The following is a 21766-nucleotide window of genomic DNA, read 5'->3' on the forward strand; positions in this document are numbered from 1 at the left end:
TCACAGCTCTGCCCTCAGCAGTGGAGGGGAAAAACTCTCAATCAAAGAGAGAGGAGGGAGTGAAATAATATATGAAGTGTTCTATATTTGTAGAGGATGTACAAAAGATGAGTTTAGCAAAGGCAGAAGGGAAAGTGACTTTCTTTAGTATTCTCAAATCTTAAAAATAATTTTCAAATATTTTATATCTTCTGGCTGTTGATAGAGCTTGTGTAAGTAAATTCTGCCTTTCATTATAACAGGGTTTCATATGTGATTTGTTTCATATAGGAAGAACCCTATGTGATGTACAGGAAATCTGATAAGCCCCTGTATGGAAATGACAGATTTGAAGGATATTGCCTGGATCTATTGAAGGAATTGTCAAACATCCTGGGTTTCATTTATGATGTTAAACTTGTCCCTGATGGCAAATATGGAGCTCAGAATGACAAAGGAGAGTGGAATGGAATGGTCAAAGAACTTATAGATCATGTAAGCAAAACTATATCTCCTACATAGGGGTCTTCAATGTCAAAAAAAAGTGCATAATGAGAAGAAGTAAAAGAAAAGAGAACAAATGGTTGAGTCAGAGTCAGAAGACATGTTTTATTTATTTATTTTTTTAAATCATAAAAATGGCTTGAAAAGTGGGAAAAAACAACCTACCAATGTAGTTTCCCCACTTAGAAGGGCAAGTAATGAAAAATTGAGGATAAAAATTTATGGGCCCATCCTTCATACTGAAGAATAAACTTGAATGATTCTTAGATTATATAAAGAGTTCTGAAGTTTGCAGCTCAGAGCAAAATCTCATCAACTACTTTTATGATCTAGTTGCTCATTTCTTATTTTTCTCACATGCCCTTTTTTAAAGACATTCTTCTGCAGTTTTCTTTCCCCCATTTAGTTCCAGAATATGTATGTGTGTATATATATATATATATATATATATGTATATATATATATATATGTCGTGTGCATGTGTGTTTCACACTGTCTGGTTTCTCTTTGCTAATGAATACTATTTTGTAAACATAACTGTGTAAATCAACTGTTTTTATATTAGAGTCAATCAGCACAGAAGGTTTTTGTGTGAGAAGCATTTGGAGTTGAGAATAGGAATCAGGAGAACCAGGAAAAGTCTAGACATTCACCAGGAAGGTAGACAACTAAGGTGACAAGTTCAAACTTGCTTTTGCAGAGGGCTGATCTGGCGGTGGCTCCTCTTACCATCACTTACGTGCGGGAAAAAGTCATAGACTTCTCCAAACCCTTCATGACCCTGGGCATCAGCATTCTCTACCACAAGCCCAATGGCACCAACCCAGGGGTCTTCTCCTTCCTCAACCCTCTATCTCCTGACATTTGGATGTATGTGCTCTTAGCCTGTTTAGGAGTCAGTTGTGTACTCTTTGTGATCGCAAGGTAAGTTAGAGAACTACTAAACTTACAACAGATCTATGTCAGCCTCAGGTTGACCTGTATGCTCTAGAGGTAGACAGAGATCAAGAGCTTCAAAGTATTCTTTTAGTTTTGCCTGGTGTTCTATTCTGTCAAGTTCTCCCTCATAAAAGCCACTCTATAAATGAATATCTTCTAATTATTCATAAAGGTAACTTTAAAAGATAATAGGGAGACAATTTTATATATTATATTAATTTCATTTTATCAGTACTTAAAACAATGTAAAATGGTTATGTACCCATTTTTCCCTGAATTATATTGCCACAAAAGCAATAGCTCAGCTAATAAATCTAAAATGTTTCAACAGGAAAGAGAAAAGTTGTGTCCAGATTCTTGATCCCTGGAATATTCACAAATATTAAGCAAACTAGAAAAAAGTTAGCTAGGAATTGTAGCAAATAAGAAGCACTGGATTAAACAAGATTTTGAAATCCTCAGGAATAAAAACAAATACTTTGAAAATTTTATAAAATTTATTTTTTAAAAAAATAGACAGTTAACAAGAGAATTCTGGAAATAACAATAAAAAGAAAGAATAGTTATATATCCAGTCTGGAGGCATGAAATCTTTATGCTACCCTGATGTTTCAGTTTAGATTTTATTTTCTGAGATAACCCTACATTTAACCATTCTGCTCTACACAGTTTTTCAAAGGATTGTTATACCATTCAGTAGATCATATTTTCTAAATACCTTTGATACTAAATTGGAAACACAGCTGCTTTATCTTTCTGTTGGCTTAGACAGTTGATATCCCTAGACAAACCCTGTAAAAAAAATGATTGCTTTGTTATGTCCTCTATTCATTTTCAATCTTTTTCATCCTTCAACAAAACTCAGTGAACTTTTTCTCTAATCAATTTGTGTTTTCCCTCCAGGAATTTCTAAGAGAAATCTTTCTTCATGCTAGTTCTTTGTCATTGTTCACTGTATGGTTTTGATTAATGCCAGGTAACTCTTTCCCTAGCATAATTATAAAGAAAGCTGGGAAAAATAACCTAGTTTGGAAAGGTCTTACAGATCCATAAAGCAGACATAGTAAAGGCAAATAAATGTGTGCTGTCATGTGTGGGTGAGTCACATATGTTCAATATGAAATGAATATTTCGAAGTTCTCTGTACTTCATAAAGTGTACCATTACCAAATCCTAGACTGTTTTCCAAATTTTCTCCAGATATTAAATTACTTTTAAATAATGGCCAAAGCTTTCTTTCCATGTATCTTACCTCATAAAATAGTATATTGTCAGTATGTAGAGTCATACTCTCCTTTGATACATTAATACTCAATCAGTGGTTCTCAACTAAGAGAGATTTTATCCTCCAGGGAACATTTGGCAATGTCTGGAAATAGTTTTTGATTGTTACAACTGAGGGTGGAGGATGCTACTGGTACATAGTAGGTAGAGTCCAGGGATGTAGCTAAACATCCTACAGTGTGCAGGACAGCCCTCCCCCTCCAACAAAGAATTACCCCAAAATGTCAATAGCATCAAGTTTGAATAACCATGCTCTAAATAATTAAAGATGATAGTGCTTTGAGTATCAAATTTTCAAAGGTGAATAACTCACCTTTGGAAGAGCATTTCTCATTACTGGCTCATAAGTGAAATGGATACTGCCCTAGAATGGCCATTGAATAAATGACCACCCTAAAGTGATGTACTCTCTAACAATAAATTAGAAGTCTTGTGTTGGCTTGTTGTTCCATTCCTCTATTTGGGGCCCACACCTGCTGGGTGATTCTAGGGCTAGTAGAGCAATCCAAGCAGCAGAGGGCAACAGAGAAGTGAGTTTCCATATTCCCCAGCTCACTGCTTTGTCTAAGCAGTGATGCTAATGAGTAGAATAGGAAAGACAATGTTGATGAGCAAGTAATTACATCATTTATCACACTGACTTGACCAAAATCAGTGAAAGAAAAAACCATGTCAACAGCAACCAGAAATTCTCACAAGCATACAGGTTGAAAGTTCTCTTTTACATTTGACACCAAGTGTGCCTTTAAATGGCCTTATTTTTACCACCAGAATACGTCAAAATAATGTAGCATTCAGTAGTTTTCCCCTCCTCATTTTGTCTGTTCCTCTATAACCTCCTGATGAACCAGAGCCCTACCTTTTCTAACTTCACTCTGTTTCAGTTAAGAAAGCAGCCTCCTTTCTCCCCTAGTCAATACTATCCACTCAACATTCCTACTCACCAAGTATCATTTATAAACCAGCTCTTCTTTATTTAGCTTATTCTCCTTGTCACTCCCTTCTCACTGTCTTTCCTCTCACTCTGGGTCTTGGGGAAGTAGAGATGTCATGCATCAAATGCAAACTTGCAAACAGCATGGTGGTAAAACATAGAAAATATAAAAATATAAAAAATAACTCCCTGCAGTGTACAAGTGCACTATCATTGGGATTGTACTCTCAGCTACATTCAGCTTCTCCACACCTTTGAATCCATTCCTGCCTCTATGTCATAAAGCCACTAAATATATTTTGGAGGTGATTCCCAAAGACAAAATCCTGATCGAATAAATGTGCCAATTCACTTTTACTTCCCACCATCATAGCTTGAACTTGGTCACTCTGCATCCATAAGCTAATATGTAAAATGACTTTCTGTTACCACCTTAGTGGTTTGCATTCAAAGTTAGTGAAATAGAAATGAAAAACAGCTAACCTCCTAATCATCTTTAGCTCTAGAGAGGCTTTTGAATTTGCTTTTTGAAATATATCCTTTCTTGTCTTTTTAAAGGGGAAAAATAAAGCCCATCACTGCATTTAGGCTAATGCTCTCACTAGACAGAGACTTAAAAACAATTTGCTGAAGTGAATTGAATTTATAAAGTTAGACAAACTAAGGAAAGCCATATAAATTTTTTAGTTACCATGACTTGTTACAAATGTGCATGTCAGTGTTTTTGTTTTGTGGTTGACATTTTTTTAATTACTTTTTGTATTTAATCCCAAGGAATTATAACCATCATGAACACAAAATTTAGATAGAACAAATATCCAAATATAATGTCTGATTACATCTTATAATTTATGCTCATCTTCTTAAAATGAACATTTTTTAAGTTGGCTTCTGGCAAAGAAAAATCAAGAAAACCTTTGACTATAACTCTACAGTTATAATACAAACCCAACAGTTATGCTACAAGATCGAATAGAGCTTCCTCCATTAAAAGATGAATAGATCTCCCTCTTCTTGATACACCCTAATATCTATGCTCAGCCATTAAAAGAATCTCTTAATTAGAAACCTTCAGTATGACCAGCATTTTATATCTTCCATTCAAGTAAAAGCCTGGCATATATAAACATAAAACCAAAATGAACCTCTGTATTTCAATATAATGCTACTCTTCTATGTGCAAATTTTAACATAAATTCTAAGCATATTTGTCCCTTTCTCTGACATTTCACTAAAAATCAGTATCAGTTGAAGATAGCAGCTTCAGAATATCATTGGTGTGGGTCATGTATTAATCTTTCTCCCAGACTTCCTGGTGCTGACATTACTGTCACACTAGCTATCTTTAAGCAGGCATTAGGAATTTCAAGCTGAAATATCTACATCCGGTAGGCAACAGGTAGGTCTACTGCATTACGAAAAGTCAGTGTCTTACAACACAGCATCAAATCACTATTTAATATTCCTCAGTCCACACACTCCCCAAGTCACTCAGAATCTCAGAGAGAAAGGATCTAAAATATCTCTGCAGAGCAGGCAGAATCACATTGCTGTTTAGACAGTTTTCTTTTTTGCCATAGAAAATTAGATTAATTGTTCACTTAGAACTGCAAAGTATGAAATACTGAAAAAAGACCAAGTTAGATGCGGCATTCCAAAGAGAAAACTGGTGATCTCATTCATCAGAGCATATACAGGGGAGAAATGCCAGAATATCAGGGGGCTGGTGGTTGCCAGGTTTTATGATCTGTTTAGAAAAACTCCCTCTTTTGAATGCATAATCTGCCTAATTTATTGCACTTAATATTTTTAAATTATTGTACAAGTGACAATGATATTGTTTAAGTAACGGCATTTTTACTCTGTGTACTGCTTCAATTAGTAGGTTCATTAATATTGGTATTCAGTTCTTCAGCTCAGCAAACTACTATGGTTATAAGAGAGTATAAATTCAAAACTTAATCATATTGTTGAAACAGTAATTAAAATGTATTGGCATGGCATTGTCAATTAAAGCTATATTCATAAGCTTCACAGGAACCTGCACTGTGTGCCCTGCAGCTGTGGAGAAGGTACAGTCATGATTCAGATGCCATTACTGGGGGATAAACTACAAGGCTGTTATCCCAGTCTCCCTAAGACTTGATGAGGAGATGCTGTATACATTTCAGAAGGTGTCTGGGGGGTTAGAGAATGGTTTTTCATTAAGAGGAACTGTCTGCCCAGTTCCTTGTGCATGATTCACAGTGTGCCCTGCTTTTCGCTTTAGATAATGTATTCACTTTAATACCAACTCTCCCCAAGTGTCAGCAATCTGCTATTGTTTACTGCTGAAACCTTATGGCTGGAGAGCATTCCACATGTTCTCCTTGGCTTTATGGTGTTTTAACATTACTCCTGCTTGCATTAAAAGACCCAATGGTAAACAGCAAAGCTTCCAGTGCTAAGGACTACTGCATTTAATCATTTCCAGATCACTTTACAGAGCACCTGCTAATGTCTTTTTGGAAAAATAAGTGCCCCTTGGAAAGATAGTCCTAAAATATAACCACAGAGCAGGGAGCTCCTTGGGCTGTAGAGATCAGACAGATGTTTAGAAAACAGAGGAAGAATCAAAACTCTTCAGTTCCTCAAATTTTTATTTTAACACACCCTAGAGATACCTGGATTCCCTCTTCTTTAAAAATAAGGAAACTGAAGCCAGTGAGCTTAAGTTACTTATTCAAGGTTGGCTTCCTAACTAATGAGGGTTGGTGATCAGGTGATCACAATTCATAGTTCTAGAAACAATTCAAAATGAATCGAGAGTGTCTGAATCTAAAACTCTCCATTGAGACATGCTGTGTCCTTAACACTAATGAACCCCTGTGCCTGGGCCAGGATACTTCTAAGTTTGAACTTTATCTCTTCATTTAAGGATTGTGATTTTTATCTCCATATACAATCATAAAAACATTAATACATCCCAATCCAGACATTCTTTTTGTTTATTAATTGTTTCAAACTTGCAGCTCCTTTGATTCATTATGAAATCACTAGACTACATAGACTCCTTTAAACTTCTATCCATAGATACCTCTTGAAGTCCAGTCACCCCTCTGTTTTTGTGCCTTCCACAGCACCTAGCAACACAGAATCTTGATACTGTAGCTGGTATGCAACAGTGTGTGTGTCACTGTCGTTGCTACTTTGTGGGGTAAATACTCGGGATGAGTGAACCTCTCTTTAACAGTCCATCTAGTTGTTCAGCAAAATGGAAATGAGTGAAAACTCAGAACAATTTAGTAGACATAGATCTAGGGAGTACAGTTCCAGACAACCAATGGGCTTTGCCTACAACTCAGAAGTCTGATAAATATAATGCCTAAAGTCTCCTTCGCACTTTGCCCACCAAAGCTGTAAGTTTATGAATATGGCCTACTGTTTGGTTTGATGCGTCCATCATTAACTGTTGGGTGTTCCACATTGTTCAGCGGGTTTTCACTGGTGCCACATATATTTATCTCATGTTTACAGACTGTTTCTGTTAACTACCACAGGTTTACACCCTACGAGTGGTATAACCCCCACCCATGCAATCCTGACTCAGACGTGGTGGAAAACAATTTTACTTTACTAAATAGTTTCTGGTTTGGAGTTGGAGCTCTCATGCAACAAGGTACAAGGTTGCGCATCTTTGTCACACACATCCCACAGTCTGCTGACAGGTTTTAATGCTGGTAAATTCCACCAAGAAGATAGAGGGTAGGATAAAAACTATCTCAGGAATCAAAAAGATAGAACCCGGCTTCCTAGACAGTTCTAAAAATAAAAAAATATGACAGAAATGAAACTCCTTTGCTATATATCTAAAATAAGACTTACTATCAAGCAATGAACACAAATTTTCCTAGAGAGAAGGAAGAGATAAATTACCTTAGAAACTGTTTACAAATTGGCATAGATGGAGATATCAGTCTTTTCCTAACTTCACAAGTTAGAGGTTGAAAAGAATTAAAGTTTGAATCCTTTGAAAATTAGGCTGGCTTACATTCTTCCAATAGCTCACAGTACCTAAAACTGTCAACTAATTACCATTCTGACAGACCCTACAGGGATTCATCTTAGCTTCCCAGTAAACTTTTACGATCTCCGTCAGTTGGTAAACATAGCAACAGTAAACTGGGGAAGTTGGGGGAAATGAAATTCAAACCATAGGAATGTAATATATTTTATACATTTTCTATGATTTGGAAGATTTTGATTTTGGTGGGGAGGGAGGAGTGAGCTGTTTTAACCTTTGGAAGAAATCCAACTCTTTTGTGGATATTCCTCAGCTTTGATTCCAAACGTATGATATAGAAAACCATTCTCAAGATAAGTGCATTTATTTAAGAAAATCATAAGTCACAGATGCTGTTGTGTTTGGAATATCTGCTCATTTGACAACAAGTTGCAAAATAAATTGGCAAAGGAAATTTCAACTAGGATATATATTAAAGATGTTTGTTACTTAGGTGTGAACCCTAAGGCTTTTCATGAGGGAGTTGTTATCATCTACTCGAAATGTATATAGTCTGTCTCTAAAAATTCCAGGGAGAGAGAGCAAGGGTTTCTAGTGTGGAAATATAAAATAATTGAAGAGAGTGAGTAAAACCTCTCATCATGCAATTAAGTGTAGTTTATTCAGGCACTGCCAAATAGGTGTAGACACAGCACCTGATCTACTAGAAATCACTTGCATGAGTTTAGAGCATAGCACAGAACTATAAATCCTGCAGGAAAACTCATTAGATGACATATACTGCTTTACCACTGCATTTACTTTTTAAGGCATTTATCTTGTGAACAATTACTTTCAAAGAGTGAGAGACACCCCTCCTTCCCTATAGCTTGCCTTCCTGTGCCATTAGAATAGAAAAATATAGACTTGGGTTTCATAGAGCACACGGCAAGTCTGTGCATGTACATATGACTGTGACTGTCTTCTGTCATATGAGTGTTCCCGCCCCTAAAATTTCTCTTTTATATTCTACCTGTTTGGAGTTTCCCATCATCCACAGCAAACCGTGGGATGCAGTGTCTGCTAGTTACCACTACCTTGGGTACGTGACAGTCAACCCCAACCAGACTCTGCTTGTTTTTCAAGAAGTTTAAAATATTTGTCAGGTGAAACATATATTGAAATGTAAAAATTTGCAGTACTGGTGACTGTTAGTGCATTTGTCCTTAGCATGTGGCATTGGACCAGGTAGCTAACTTATGTATTGACTGTTGTGCTCTTGTTAGCAGAAGCTTATCACTGTACTCACTTGGAAATCATTTTGTTTAATTTCTTTTTTAATGTGATGATCAGGCTTTCTCTTTTCTACAGAGCGTGAGCAAAGTCTGGATCAGGATTGGCTGTCATGTCTGCCATAAAAGGCAGTAAAGAGACTTCAGCAAGTATTGTCTCTCATCCCAAATATTTTCTAATGATGTTTTATTCTATTTTTATTACTTTCATAACTTCATACTCTAGAGTTCTGAACTTAGAAAAATCATCTCTACTTGAGTGAAGTCATTTCTAAGTATGTAAATTAATGTTGAGAGTCATGAAAGTCACAAAATTGTGTGAAATTTTTTAAAAAGATGAAATGTTGAGAAATATAATTCATACCATCTACCAAGGGTTTGAAATGTAACCTGAGTAGGTTTCTACAAATTATTTTTAAGTTCCAAGACCACTTCATCCAAAAGTATAAATATGTATTAGTTTAAAGTGTGATAGATGTGAATTTATCATTACATGTCAACAGCTGGTTATCCGTCTGTCCAGTTTTACTGCCATATAACACATAATTATACAAATAATAAATTAAAATCTGATCTTTTCACAAATGCAGCCAAATAAAATAAGGATAAATTTACAGCAGAAAATCTATACCTATAAGCTAAGAAAATATATCTACTAACTATATTACCTATTTCCCACAGCTATTTTATGAAATAAATGGTATTTTAATGATAGCCAACGAAAAATCTAAAATAATATCACACTGCCACAAGGCTGCTAGATCAATGAAGTACAAAGATATGAAACAAACTTGGGCATTAAACACACACATACACCCACAGGCATATAAATCCCATTAAACTGAAAGATTAAAACAAGAGAGGAACAAACTATTCTACTAAATTCTTAGAGGCAATTTAATGAAAACTGTTATAAATCTGAGTATTATTACACACCCAAATTCAAACAAACAAACAAAAGAAGGAAATAAAAACCACAGTGAAGCCATTAACCTCATTAAAAGACAATAAAGCACAAAAATACCTAATAACTTTAGAAGAATACATCTAATTCAAAGTCAAGAAACTCTGCCAACCTTTATCTGCTTACCATGAGCTGGCTTTGATTTCATGAGCAATATTTGTATCTGTTTATAGATTAAACTTGAGCATAAACTCATGTATTTGTAGATTCGTAAACTCCAATGTCCCTTTCTATCTTAAGTCATTAACTACAAAACTTCAAAACCCCCAATCAGAAAAGTGAAAGACTCCTTTAAACCAGGTAATTCACCTGCTGAACTTCATACTTTGGATTTTTTAACTTAGGGTTTTTCCCTTTCACTTTTTAACTGGTCCCATAAACTCTAACATTCCTCCAACTTCATGGAGGAAATGCTAAGTACAGAACCAATGGTGAATTTCAAGCAAGCAGATTAACCAGAAATCCATCCATGAATTGATAAAATTGGGGTAAGTGCTGCATATACCCTTCTGTCCCTTTTGATTCTACTGTTGGATTTATGGCCTTCCATAAGTTTGATCAAAAGTTTTGAGCTAGAGAGTTTTCACAAATGTTTGTCCTTTGTGTAGGTAAACTTCACACATGTACCCTTTCTTTAAGAGAGAAAGGTTTTTTTGGTAAATACATTAAATGCCTCTATATTACCTTTTTACAAATAATCAGGAATCATCTGATAACATCTAAAATGTATGTTCTTAGCAGAAAAGGCCCCTTTCCACCTGCAAAACAGCCAGTCTTTGAAGTATAATTAAAAAATAGTACTTTATTTGAGGACAAAATTGTGCCTTTTCAGTGAATATATTATTTTCAGTTAAATAAGAATCTACTTTAAAAAAGTAATTTTGACTTCAAAAGTAACATAAAGCAATAAAAAATGATTCATCTACTGTCAAATATGGCTGCATCCAATTTCATTTGATTTGTGAAACTCCAGTGTTTTATTAAAGTACATGTGATAAATGACATGATATGTTAATCTTGTGAAAGTCTCTCTCATTCTTTAAGATTAAATAAAAGTAAGTTAGCATTTTAAAGCTTTCACAGTTGTACAACCTAGAACATTTTATTTCAAACAATAAGGTGCATATCAGACAGTAAGAAAAGTCCAGAAGTCTGGGATTGACTTTTCAGCAGAAACAAGCAAACAAACTCAAATCTAAGCAACTAAACTATCTGTAAATTTTAAACATAGAATATCTTAGGGTTAAAATCATTTAATGCCTTCAAATGTCAATAAATCACATTTTAAACAGCAGCATTGATAAATGATAAAAGATCACTTAGATTTTGCTTCATTTTCTAAAAAAATGCACCTATTCACCTACACGCAAGAGAGTAAAACCTTGATAGATTTATAGTTTTGTGTCACAAAAATGCATTATCTCTCTAGGCTAGTGTCAAATCACGGGTCTTCCCTTCTCCCCTAACTGTTTAACTCTCTTACTCTGACGATACCATCACAGGATCAGAGTTGATGCCCAAAGCTCTATCAACCAGAATAGTTGGAGGGATATGGTGGTTTTTCACGCTAATCATCATTTCATCCTACACTGCCAATCTGGCTGCCTTCTTGACAGTAGAGCGAATGGAATCCCCCATTGATTCAGCAGATGACCTGGCAAAACAAACCAAGATAGAATATGGGGCAGTCAGAGATGGATCAACAATGACCTTCTTCAAGGTAAGGAACTGACAATATATTCTCAGCGGTTATCTCATACTGAGGGGAGGAGGTTGTGGAATGAGAGTCCGTCCAAAAAAAACCCAAAAACATGTTAGGCAACGTTTTTACAAAATAAAATGTCTAATGGCAAAATCTGATTACAAGGGACCTAGGTACCCTCAGCTGTCACATAAAACAATTTCTTCAGTGCCCATCTAGGTATCATTCCCTCTATCCCCAATTGAGTACACTCAGATCCACAGGTCAGTATCTTCAATATCTTTTCTTGTCTTTATACCCATTAATTAATCACTCATGTATAGAAGCCACAAAAGTAAAGATTACTTACCCTGAAATTATGACACTCAGAATGCTTGAATATCTTTGTTTTGTTCTTCCTGTTCTGTACTGGAGCAGATGATAAGTAAATGTGTGGATACTGGTATCTATTTGGAAAATTAAAACCAAAAGTATCCAGTCTAATATTGCATTTGCACCAATGGGGACAGGGCTCCCAGAGCAGCCTGAAGCCTTCCGATAGCCTTCCAATAGCCTTCCTGTAGTTAGAATCAATATGGTTTTAGTGCCAAGTGCATTTTGTTGTTCAAGTCTTTTTAATTACTTACCCAGAGTAATGAAACTGATTTCCACCTTGCTTACGCAATAAGCTGCAGTACTTTTATTATCAGATCTCAGATACTATATCTCCCATGGGGGGAAAATGGATTTTAATAGATCCTGGGACCTTTAGAGATGACAAAAAACCTCAGAGATCAGAAAGTTCAGCCCTTCACCTTACTCATGAAGAGGACAAAACCCACAGAAGCTAAATTATTTGCTCAAAATCACACACTTGGTTTATGACACAGCCAGGCTAGAACCTTCTTGTAAGAGGTACTTGTGCATGTGAAAAAAAGGAAAACAGCAACTGTAACCAAAATAAACTCTAAAAACACCTTTGTCAACGTTTCACATCCAGATTACTGAAAATGAAGTTGTCACCCAAGGTTTGAGAGGACTACTTTGACTTGTGAAGAGTATTTATTTAGAGACAAAAAACTAAGGGTAAAAAAAAAGGGAACACTTCTTTGTATAGCAGTATTATTTCACCAAAATATGTATTACTTATGCAGTAAATGCAGTTTAACATTAAAATAATAGTAAATAAACAAATAAAAACTTACTTGTTTTAGGAGTAAACTATACCCAGAGGTTTATAAAAAAGAGTAATGTAAAAAGTTAGGATTTTTCTTTTCCTCTATGTTAAAAAAAAGATGATTTTTAAACTTTTTTTAATTTTAAGAAATATGACATTGATTTAATGAAGGTATAAAGTGTGGTGATTCTTTCTTCTTTGGACAAGTGTTGTTTTCAGGACAAATTACATTAAATGTATGGCTTTCCAACTTTCTGAAAGCTTGAATTTTCCTAAAATCAGTACTATAAAGAAACATGTTACCCACAGCTAGTAATTCATCACAACACTTGTCAAAAACTAGGAAAATTACCTGCAAGGCATATAGGACAGAGAGACACTGCCAAAGGAGAACTGAGTATGTCTGAAAAACATATCTGAAATGATTTACCTCTTTCACCAGTATCAAAAAGTTTTAAAGTATTGGGAAATGGGCGAGTAGGGGTAGAGAAGATTCTACTACTACTAAGATGCACATTATAAATATAAAAGAGGGAGAGGCTACCCTTTGAAAAAGCCATAGATCTGACTTCGCCACTGTGAAAACAATCAGTGTATTCACAAAGTATCCTTTAATCTCATTTTGATTTGTCTCTGTTCACATACCTTTGAATATAAAGGGTGCTGGTTCCCACATTTCCTGGCAGGACCCTAGAGTGACTTGGGTGTGCTTGGATATTGTATTTCCCTGAAATAATTCTATGCTAATCTCGCAACTGTACTAGCTCATAACTGCACACTCTGTTCCTAAATGCTTTCCATACAGTACTTCATTTTATCCTTATAAAGGCCAACTGAGTTAAGAGCTAAGATTATCCCCCTTGTTTGATGAGGAAAATGAGGTATAGCTCAGTTAAATAACTTGCCACAAATTTATAAAGCTACTGATGAAAGAGTCAGTGTTCAGACAAACTTCAGGGAGTTCTAGAAGTTCTACCCTCCTTGAGGGTAGACAATTGGCCTCTTTTGTTTGTCATTATATCCCCAGAACCTAAAACAGTACCTGGCACATAATAGGTACATAGTAGAGATAGTAGGCACTCAGAAAACATGTCTTTAATAAATGAACAAATACACTACTGAAATCTAAGAGCGATGGATTCTATCAGAGGAGAAAAAGAGAGAAGGAGGAAAGAAGGGAGGTGAGGAGGTATCTTTGTTCAGGCTGCTATAACAAAACACCACAGACTGGGTACTTTATAAATAACAGAAATTTATTTCTCACAGTTCTGGAGGCTGGAAGTCAAGATCATGGCTGAATGAGGGCTCTCTTCTAGGTCGCAGATTTTATGCTGTGTCCTCACATGGTGGAAGGGGCATGGGTCTCACAGGACCTTCTTTTATAAGGGCACTAATCCCATTCATAAGGGCTCCATTCTCATGACTTAAACACCTCCCCAATGCCTCATCTCTTCATGCCATCATTTTTGAGGGTCAGGATTTCAACATATGAATCTGGGGGGACACATTCAGACCATAGCAGGAAGGATACATAGAGATCCACAGAGGAAGAGACACTGTCCTATGTTCCTCGATTTAAAAGTTATCTTGTAGCCTAGCAACAAGAAGGAATTTATTTGCAAAAAGAGAACAAGGACTAAATCCGATTTAATTTTCCCCTTGAGGGAGGCAAGCTGTCAGAAAGCTTCAGAGGGATACACACTCAGCATTTTTAAGCTGCATTATTCTGCAAGGGAAAGAAATGTTCCAGCCTTTTAGCTCTCAGGGTAGTTCTACACTGTCACTGAGTGACAGCAGTTAAGGTCACAAGGACTCAGTTTTGACCTGGCTCTACATTAATGTATCACTGCCATTGAGGCTTCCCTCCCTCCCTTCCTCTCTTAATCAAAGACAGTATCCTCTCTTAAGCTGTTGAATCAATAAGGAGAGCTACCTTTGCCTGGTCTAACCTAGCACATTCTGATCTACTATTGGGGCATAAGCCTTGCTCACATGGGTCCCAGCTGCATTCAATCACAAGGAAACTTCTAATAAGAAGCACTTTTCCATCACACAGTGTAACTAAAGTGCTTTTGTCCCCCCAGTACCCCAAAAATATCCCTTTGGCACATCTAAATGGTGAACCTGTCTCTTTGCTTTCAAGATGACTCTAAGTTGTTTTACAGCTGAAGAATAGGCATTTGCAAGGAGGAAAGGACTATGGAAGTTACCAAAATCCATAAACAAACAAAATACACCAACCCCTCATATGTGGTCTCTTGGTCACAATTGAGGGATGTTTTTAGTGAAATCTCTGCTTGAAAAGTGTGACCAGAAGTTGCTCACTAAAATTTCCATCCAAAGCCATTGACTTTTTTTTTCTAGACTTTGTCATTCTTGAAGAGAACAAGACCTTAGATTTCAGATTTGGATATTTGATTTTCAACATGAAAAAAAGTTGTTGTTGTTTTTTAAATAGGTCAGGTGAGGTTTCACTATCCATCATCTGAATTCAGACAAGGCTGAGGGAATAAACTGACATTTATTAAGCAACTGCTGGGTCAAGGTACTACATGTCTGAGACAAGGGAAGCTGAAACAGTTTTCCTTCATTGAGTCATTTGTATGTAGAACAACCACAGTGATCACCAGGGACTGTATTTACGCAAAGAACTGAGATTAAATCGTAAATTTAATTACACATACATTCACAAAGATTTACAGATGGACACCTCAAGATCCTGGCTGATGCCCATGAAGAAAAGAACAATTTTAAGTTTTGTGGTCAAGGGCACTTAGTCAATGATGTTTATTAAACATTACACTTCCTCAAGGTCATCTGCACCCTATGGATGATATAACGTCTATTTGGTGAAAGGGTGTCATTCACCAGTAGACCAATTACCGGGTCAAAGTTAAAGAGAGGCAGAGTGTTTCATCAACTGTCCAAGGACTGTTGAAGATATTTTAGGAGATCCTCCAAATATCAGGGGACCATTTATTTGTCCTTGGCTAACAATTTTAAATAGAATATTTTTATAAATCAGTATACCAATAATTCAGAACTTCAAGAGACTTCATTTAAGAGAATTTTTAACAAACTCCCTTTGATTTTCTACTCAGGATAATACTAATTAATAATATGATATTAATTATATTGGTTTTTCATCTCTCTGCTGCTGAATTGCTTGGTCCTTTCAATTGTTTCAAAATCTTAAATGATAAAGGCTTTTCCTGCCCTCTGCACTGTCTGAGACCACCCTCAGCATCTTAAGAGATACAAAGAATAGTCAGTTCACAGTCAAGTTCTGTGGACACAACTTGGGGACAGATTTCCTAAGGCCATTTCCTCTTTTATACCCAAGAACATTGACAGCAATGGCATCCAACTACAACTTTTGCTTTTAATATGGAGCACTAAGGCACTGATTTTCTCCATGTCTCATAAAAAGTAGGACATGTGCAAAAATTGTTTTTTCTCTTTGTAATTCTATTAATTACACTTATGGATAAATGGAATAGCCCAAACTTTGATCTCACAGTGATAGTTTATCAACTCATTTTTTTTTCCCAGATGAAGAAAGGATTATCATGTAAAAGCTTAAGAACCATTTGAGGCCTGAAAAAAGAGATTTCTCAATGTCTCTCGCAAACCATCATCCAAGTGAAATAATGGTTTTGGTTCATTGTTCAGAGATTAGGGATACCAGCCAGTCTTCTCAGGAGTTATGACTATAATAAAATGCTGTGATATAAATTAAAACTTACAGTAAAGTTTTGTTCTAGAACCTGGGTTCAAATTCTGACATTACTGCTTATTAGCTATGTAGACCTTGGTAAGTTATTTAAACCCTTTGTACCTCAATTCTCCTGTCTGTAAATTGAGGATAATAACTAGCTCAAAATATTATTTTAAGAAATAAATAACTTAATAGAGGTAGTGTGTTTATAATACTATACGGCAAATTGGAACAATAAAAATGTTAAATAAAAAAGGGAAAAATGTTAAATATTATTATAATTCTCACCAAAAACATCATCACCGTTAACATCCAACCCTTACCCTTAGCTATTAGTCCTACTTTTTTCAACTTTCTGAATTTAAAAAAAAAATAAAAAAACTCTAGTTTGGTCTTTGTTCAGCTTCCTTACTGATCCTGGGAGGTATGCCTTCTGCTACTGGACAGAAAAGTCCAGAGAGAGTGCCAGTGCCCAAAATCTCAAAGACTTTCAGAGGCCAAGTCAGACAAAAACCTCAGTCCTTGGAAGCTTTGCTGAGCACATATAGGAATTAGCAGAAGAACCACTTCCAGATGGTAGATAAGCAACAGATGGTGAGGATACCCTCAGAATTCAGCTGAGAAGCAGAATAAGGCAGTTCAACTCAGTTCAGTTTAATTTATATTTTTTCCAGGATCTCCGATTTGACCAGTTTTTGAGGTTGTCACTGTAAGAGATAGGAAGGGGAAGATATAAACTTTTTCAAGGCTTGAAGACCTGAATAGCAATAAAGAAACAAGATGCACACAGACCTGTTAAATACAATGCAACATGTGGTTAAGTAGCATGCCTTGTGCAGACAGGAAGTGGTATGAACATCAGAAGTCCCTGTGAGCCAGAATGGTAGAAAATACTCATGTAAGAAATGCTTCTCAGTAGAAGCTTGCCCTGTAAAAAATCACTATCCTCTCAGACCCAAGTCAGAGGATTACACAGATTAGATCATGATTCAGTCTAAAGTGACTTGAATAAAATAGGTTTAAAAAAATCGTAACAAACTTGTCATTACTGGCTTTCATGGTCTGGGGACTTTGGACCAGCTGTGGGAATGGACTCTCTAACCTTTATAACCTCCTTCCAGAGAGTGGTTAGGTGCTATCATTAACCCAAAAGACGTTTCAAGAAAGTTACTGAGCACTGCACCAGTGGATGTGAAGCAATGAGCCATTATGGGGAGACAAGTTTCAGACAAAAATAGTCACATAGTGAAGCACAAAATGAAAGACATTTCACAAACTTCTCTGTATAGGAAGGCACACTTCACATAAGAGCTATTAGCTGATGTTTGAAAGATCTAGCTAATTTTACCTTCAGTGTCCAAAATGTTAAGTCCCTATAGTTTAAAAATGTATTTGTTTAGGGAGAAATCCATGAGGTCAATTAAAGTTAACCTTTTTCAAAGCCTGTTATATTGTCTGTAATGGACCAATCTTTAGACAGGATAAAAACATGAAAAATGTTTTAGCAAAGGTGTTTAAATCCCACTGAGGGAATTTTTTTAAAAGGGAACCCATGAATTTATAGCCTAGGAAATTCTGCAAATGTCATAACTTTCTATCAATTCAAGATAAGAGCAAAATCAACTGCAATGATCATATTATATACATTTGAAAGACACAGACCCCTCACTATAGTATAAATGCTTTCATCTGAGAGTCTTCCTTCAAAGTGATTTTTTAAAATTAAATCATATTTTTTTAAATCCATGAGAATTTTTTTAACATCTTTATTGGAGTATAATTGCTTTACAATGGTGTGTTAGTTTCTGCTGTGTAACAAGGTGAATCAGTTATACATATACATATATCCCCATATCCCCTCCCTCTTTCATCTCCCTCCCACCCTCCTTATCCCACCCCTCTAGGTGGTCACAAAGCACAGAGCTGATCTCCCTATGCAATGTGGCTGCTTCCCACTAGCTATTTTACATTTGGTAGTGTATATATGTCAATGTCACTCTCTCACTTCGTCCCAGCTTACCCTCCCATCTCCCCAAGTCCTCAAGTCCATTCTCTATGTCCGTGTCTTTGTTCCTGTCCTGCCCTTAGGTTCTTCAGAGCCTTTTTTTTTTTTTTTAGGTTCCATATATATGTGTTAGCATACAGTATTTGTTTTTCTCTTTCTGAATTACTCGACTCTGTATGACAGACCCTAGGTCCACCCACCTCACTACAGATAACTCAGTTTCATTTATTTTTATGGCTAATATTTCATCGTATATGTGTGCCACATCTTTATCCATTCATCTGTCAATGGACACTTAGGTTATTTCCATGCCCTGGCTATTGTAAATAGTGTCCATGAGAATTTATTATTTCATGAAATGATAGATCTGATCTTGTGTTAGAGGAAATGGTTGCTTTTAAGGCAACTATTCACTTCTGATATATCTGCTTTATAAGTTTGGATTTCTACATGGCTGATTTCCATGTCTTTGACTGATTTTTAAGGTGTTTTTTTTTTTTGAAGTCGGCATTTATGTAAAGTAAAAGTAAATTGGAGATCAGATTTTAAAATGTAATTATATTTGATGTTTTATTTGTTCAATAAGCATATATTTACCATATTTATATGATCATTTTTGACAAGATAACAAAAATCAAATATCAATAATCTATCTTCAGTGTATATGTGTGGGGTATGGATATATGTAAAAATAAACATATAAACAGGTATATATATAAAATCTTTAAGCATGTTGGTCTGAAGTAGAATTGCACAGTTGTTCATTCTACTGAATAATAGGAGTATACATCTTTACTGTAGAAGCCCTATAACCTGGTTGCAGAAATAATGTGTTAAATAATGTTTATTTCAGTAAAAATGAAATATTAGAGGGATATGTCTATAAAATGCAGGTCCTATCAGTCTTAAGATTGTATTACACTCCAGAATTTACACATACTTTTCCTGTTATAGCAGAAACCCTGAAACTGAAAACAATGGAACTATATGAAATACAAAATAAGGAAAAATATAAACAATATCTACATTTCCTTCCAGGTTCCAACTCTTGCACTTCCTAAAACACTAATTTTTTTGTCTAAACAAATATAAGCTGTCTAAATTCATATAAATTGTTTCCATGCATTGTGTCATGACTACAAGATTTTCAGCAGCTCTAGTTATAATCGAAAAGATGCCACAGCTATTTACTGAAATTATTTCTTAAGAAAATGTGTCAGTGATGTTAAAATATTAGCCGAGTCATAAGTTTGATGTTCTGTGTATTAAAACAAACAGTTGATTCCCTATTAGTTAAGAACATAAACCCTGGAGCCAGATTGCTGGGATCAAATCCTGGCTTCATCGTTTCTTTATGTGGCATTCTGTTTCTTCATCTGTAAAGGAGAAATAATAATGGTATCTTTCTCATATGAACACTGTGAAGATTAAATAGATTAATACATGCAAAGTGCTTAGAATAGTTTTGGGCACACAGTAAACACTGCACATGCTGGTTATTATTACTATTTTCAATAAATAGTTTTTAACTGCACAGAGACCCATTGTAAATTATTTCCGATTGAGTGTTTAACTTGCATGCATTATGGGAGAAAAAAGAGAAATAAACAACAGTCATCAGATGGTGATACAGTAATACTCCCTTATAACAGATTTTAGATGAAAAGAATGCTTATTCTTTGCCAACATTTCATCAGCATCAGAATAGCCACATAATCAGGTTTAACCAAAGTAAATGCATTTAACCTTGACTCCCCTCTAGGATTAAAAAAAAAAAAAAAAAACCTGGATGATTTCAGATTTAATAAATGAGGATTTTTCAGTTTTTGTGACTTTTGATAAGAAGCTCAGAGTACTTTACAAATATTCTAATTCACGTTTGACATATTCAGTGAAATAAGTTGCAATCACTGTTTCTTCTTTTTAAATATATATCATTTAGAGCAATTTAGCAGGCTGAGACTATAGAAGATTTACAAGTGTAGAAACATCCACACTGTCATTCAAATGGTTTGCTAAGTCTTTTAATATTTATGATAATGTCCCATGAAGTATGCTTCTATTTTTAAGAATTATTAAAATCTGTCTTAAAAATAGTCTATTAAAAAGAAATAAATCTAATTTAACTACTCTTAGAATAGTACTTTTTGACCAAACAAAAAATAAACATTACAGAACATGGTTTGACAGTGGATGGAACTCAAGAATAAGGAGGAAAGAGGCCATGACTCTGTATTGGTTCTTTCACTAACCAATATGACCCCTGGGTGGCACTTAACTGTCCTTGAAGTCAGGACCTGCATAAGTAATATGAAAAGGTTGGTCTAGTGAGTAGAACCTGTGGGTTGAAGGATCCTTAAGTGAAACTCATCCATCCATGTAATTCTTCTTGTATGTTTCCAGTAGTAGAAAACTCACTATATCCTAAGGTGCTTGAGCCATCTACAGATATTTTTAACTGTTAAAAGGGTTATTCCTTAGCCACATTCTGGGTCTTCCTATTTATCTAAGCTCCCCAGCTTGTCAAACAGTCTATAATTTCAAATGTAGAATACAATGGATCCCCACAACAGCAAACTTTCTAAATGATGAAAGAGAACTTTAAATAAAAGCAGAAGGGTGCTATTCTCTGTCCCATTATGTTTACCATTATTAGACTGGAGCAAAAATAGTAGGAGGGGGTCAAAGAAATTTAGAATGCTCCCTATGCCTTCAACTTGAGCAAGTCCCCCAAGTGATCATTTTCTTAGAAAAAGTTCTGCTGTTCAATGGTTCAAATTCCATGCCTGCTAGATTTCTCTTCCAGCACCTCAGGCAGTTCAAGCCAAGAACAACCTTCTACTCCAAAAAGGAAGAAGTAAGTGTGGTTGAATTAAATCCATGACCTTCAGCTCCACAGAGCAGTGCTAGTTAATGTGTGGTGGTCAACACAAACGTGTTGACTCAGGGAACATTGTGTTACTAAGCTGTGATGAGATAAAAGAAATTGAGAGTAAGACTTTAGAAGATCTGTGGCTCTTGGATATTGTGGTGGCACCAAGAACATGATTAATGAGGGACTTTCCTGGTGGTGCAATGGTTAAGAATCTGCCTGCCAATGCAGGGGACATGGGTTTAATCCCTGACCCTGGAAGACCCCACATGCTGCAGAGCAAATAAGCCCGTGTGCCACAACTACTGAGCCTGTGCTCTAGACCCTGTGAGCCACAACTACTGAAGCCCTCATGCTCTAGGGCCCACATGCCACAACTACAGAGCCCAAGTGCTGCAACTACTGAAGCCCACGTGCCTAGAGCCTGTGCTCCAC

General features: G+C 35.8%; 1 protein-coding gene across 1 annotated transcript in view; it reads left to right on the top strand.

Moving 5' to 3' along the window:
- Window positions 1–21766, top strand: part of LOC111172720 (glutamate receptor ionotropic, kainate 1) — a 42522-nt gene that overhangs the window by 11256 nt on the left and 9500 nt on the right. Inside the window, exons 4-7 of the mRNA XM_089909879.1 lie at window positions 271–474; window positions 1184–1407; window positions 7180–7298; window positions 11381–11598. Coding sequence (XP_089766005.1) covers window positions 271–474; window positions 1184–1407; window positions 7180–7298; window positions 11381–11598 — 765 coding nt within the window. The remainder of the gene's footprint in view (window positions 1–270; window positions 475–1183; window positions 1408–7179; window positions 7299–11380; window positions 11599–21766) is intronic.

This window comes from Delphinapterus leucas, chromosome 4 (assembly GCF_059928025.1).
Source record: "Delphinapterus leucas isolate spDelLeu-1000000601 "Yukka" chromosome 4, BTC_Dleu_Yukka2, whole genome shotgun sequence".
NCBI classification, from domain to species: Eukaryota; Metazoa; Chordata; class Mammalia; order Artiodactyla; family Monodontidae; genus Delphinapterus; species Delphinapterus leucas.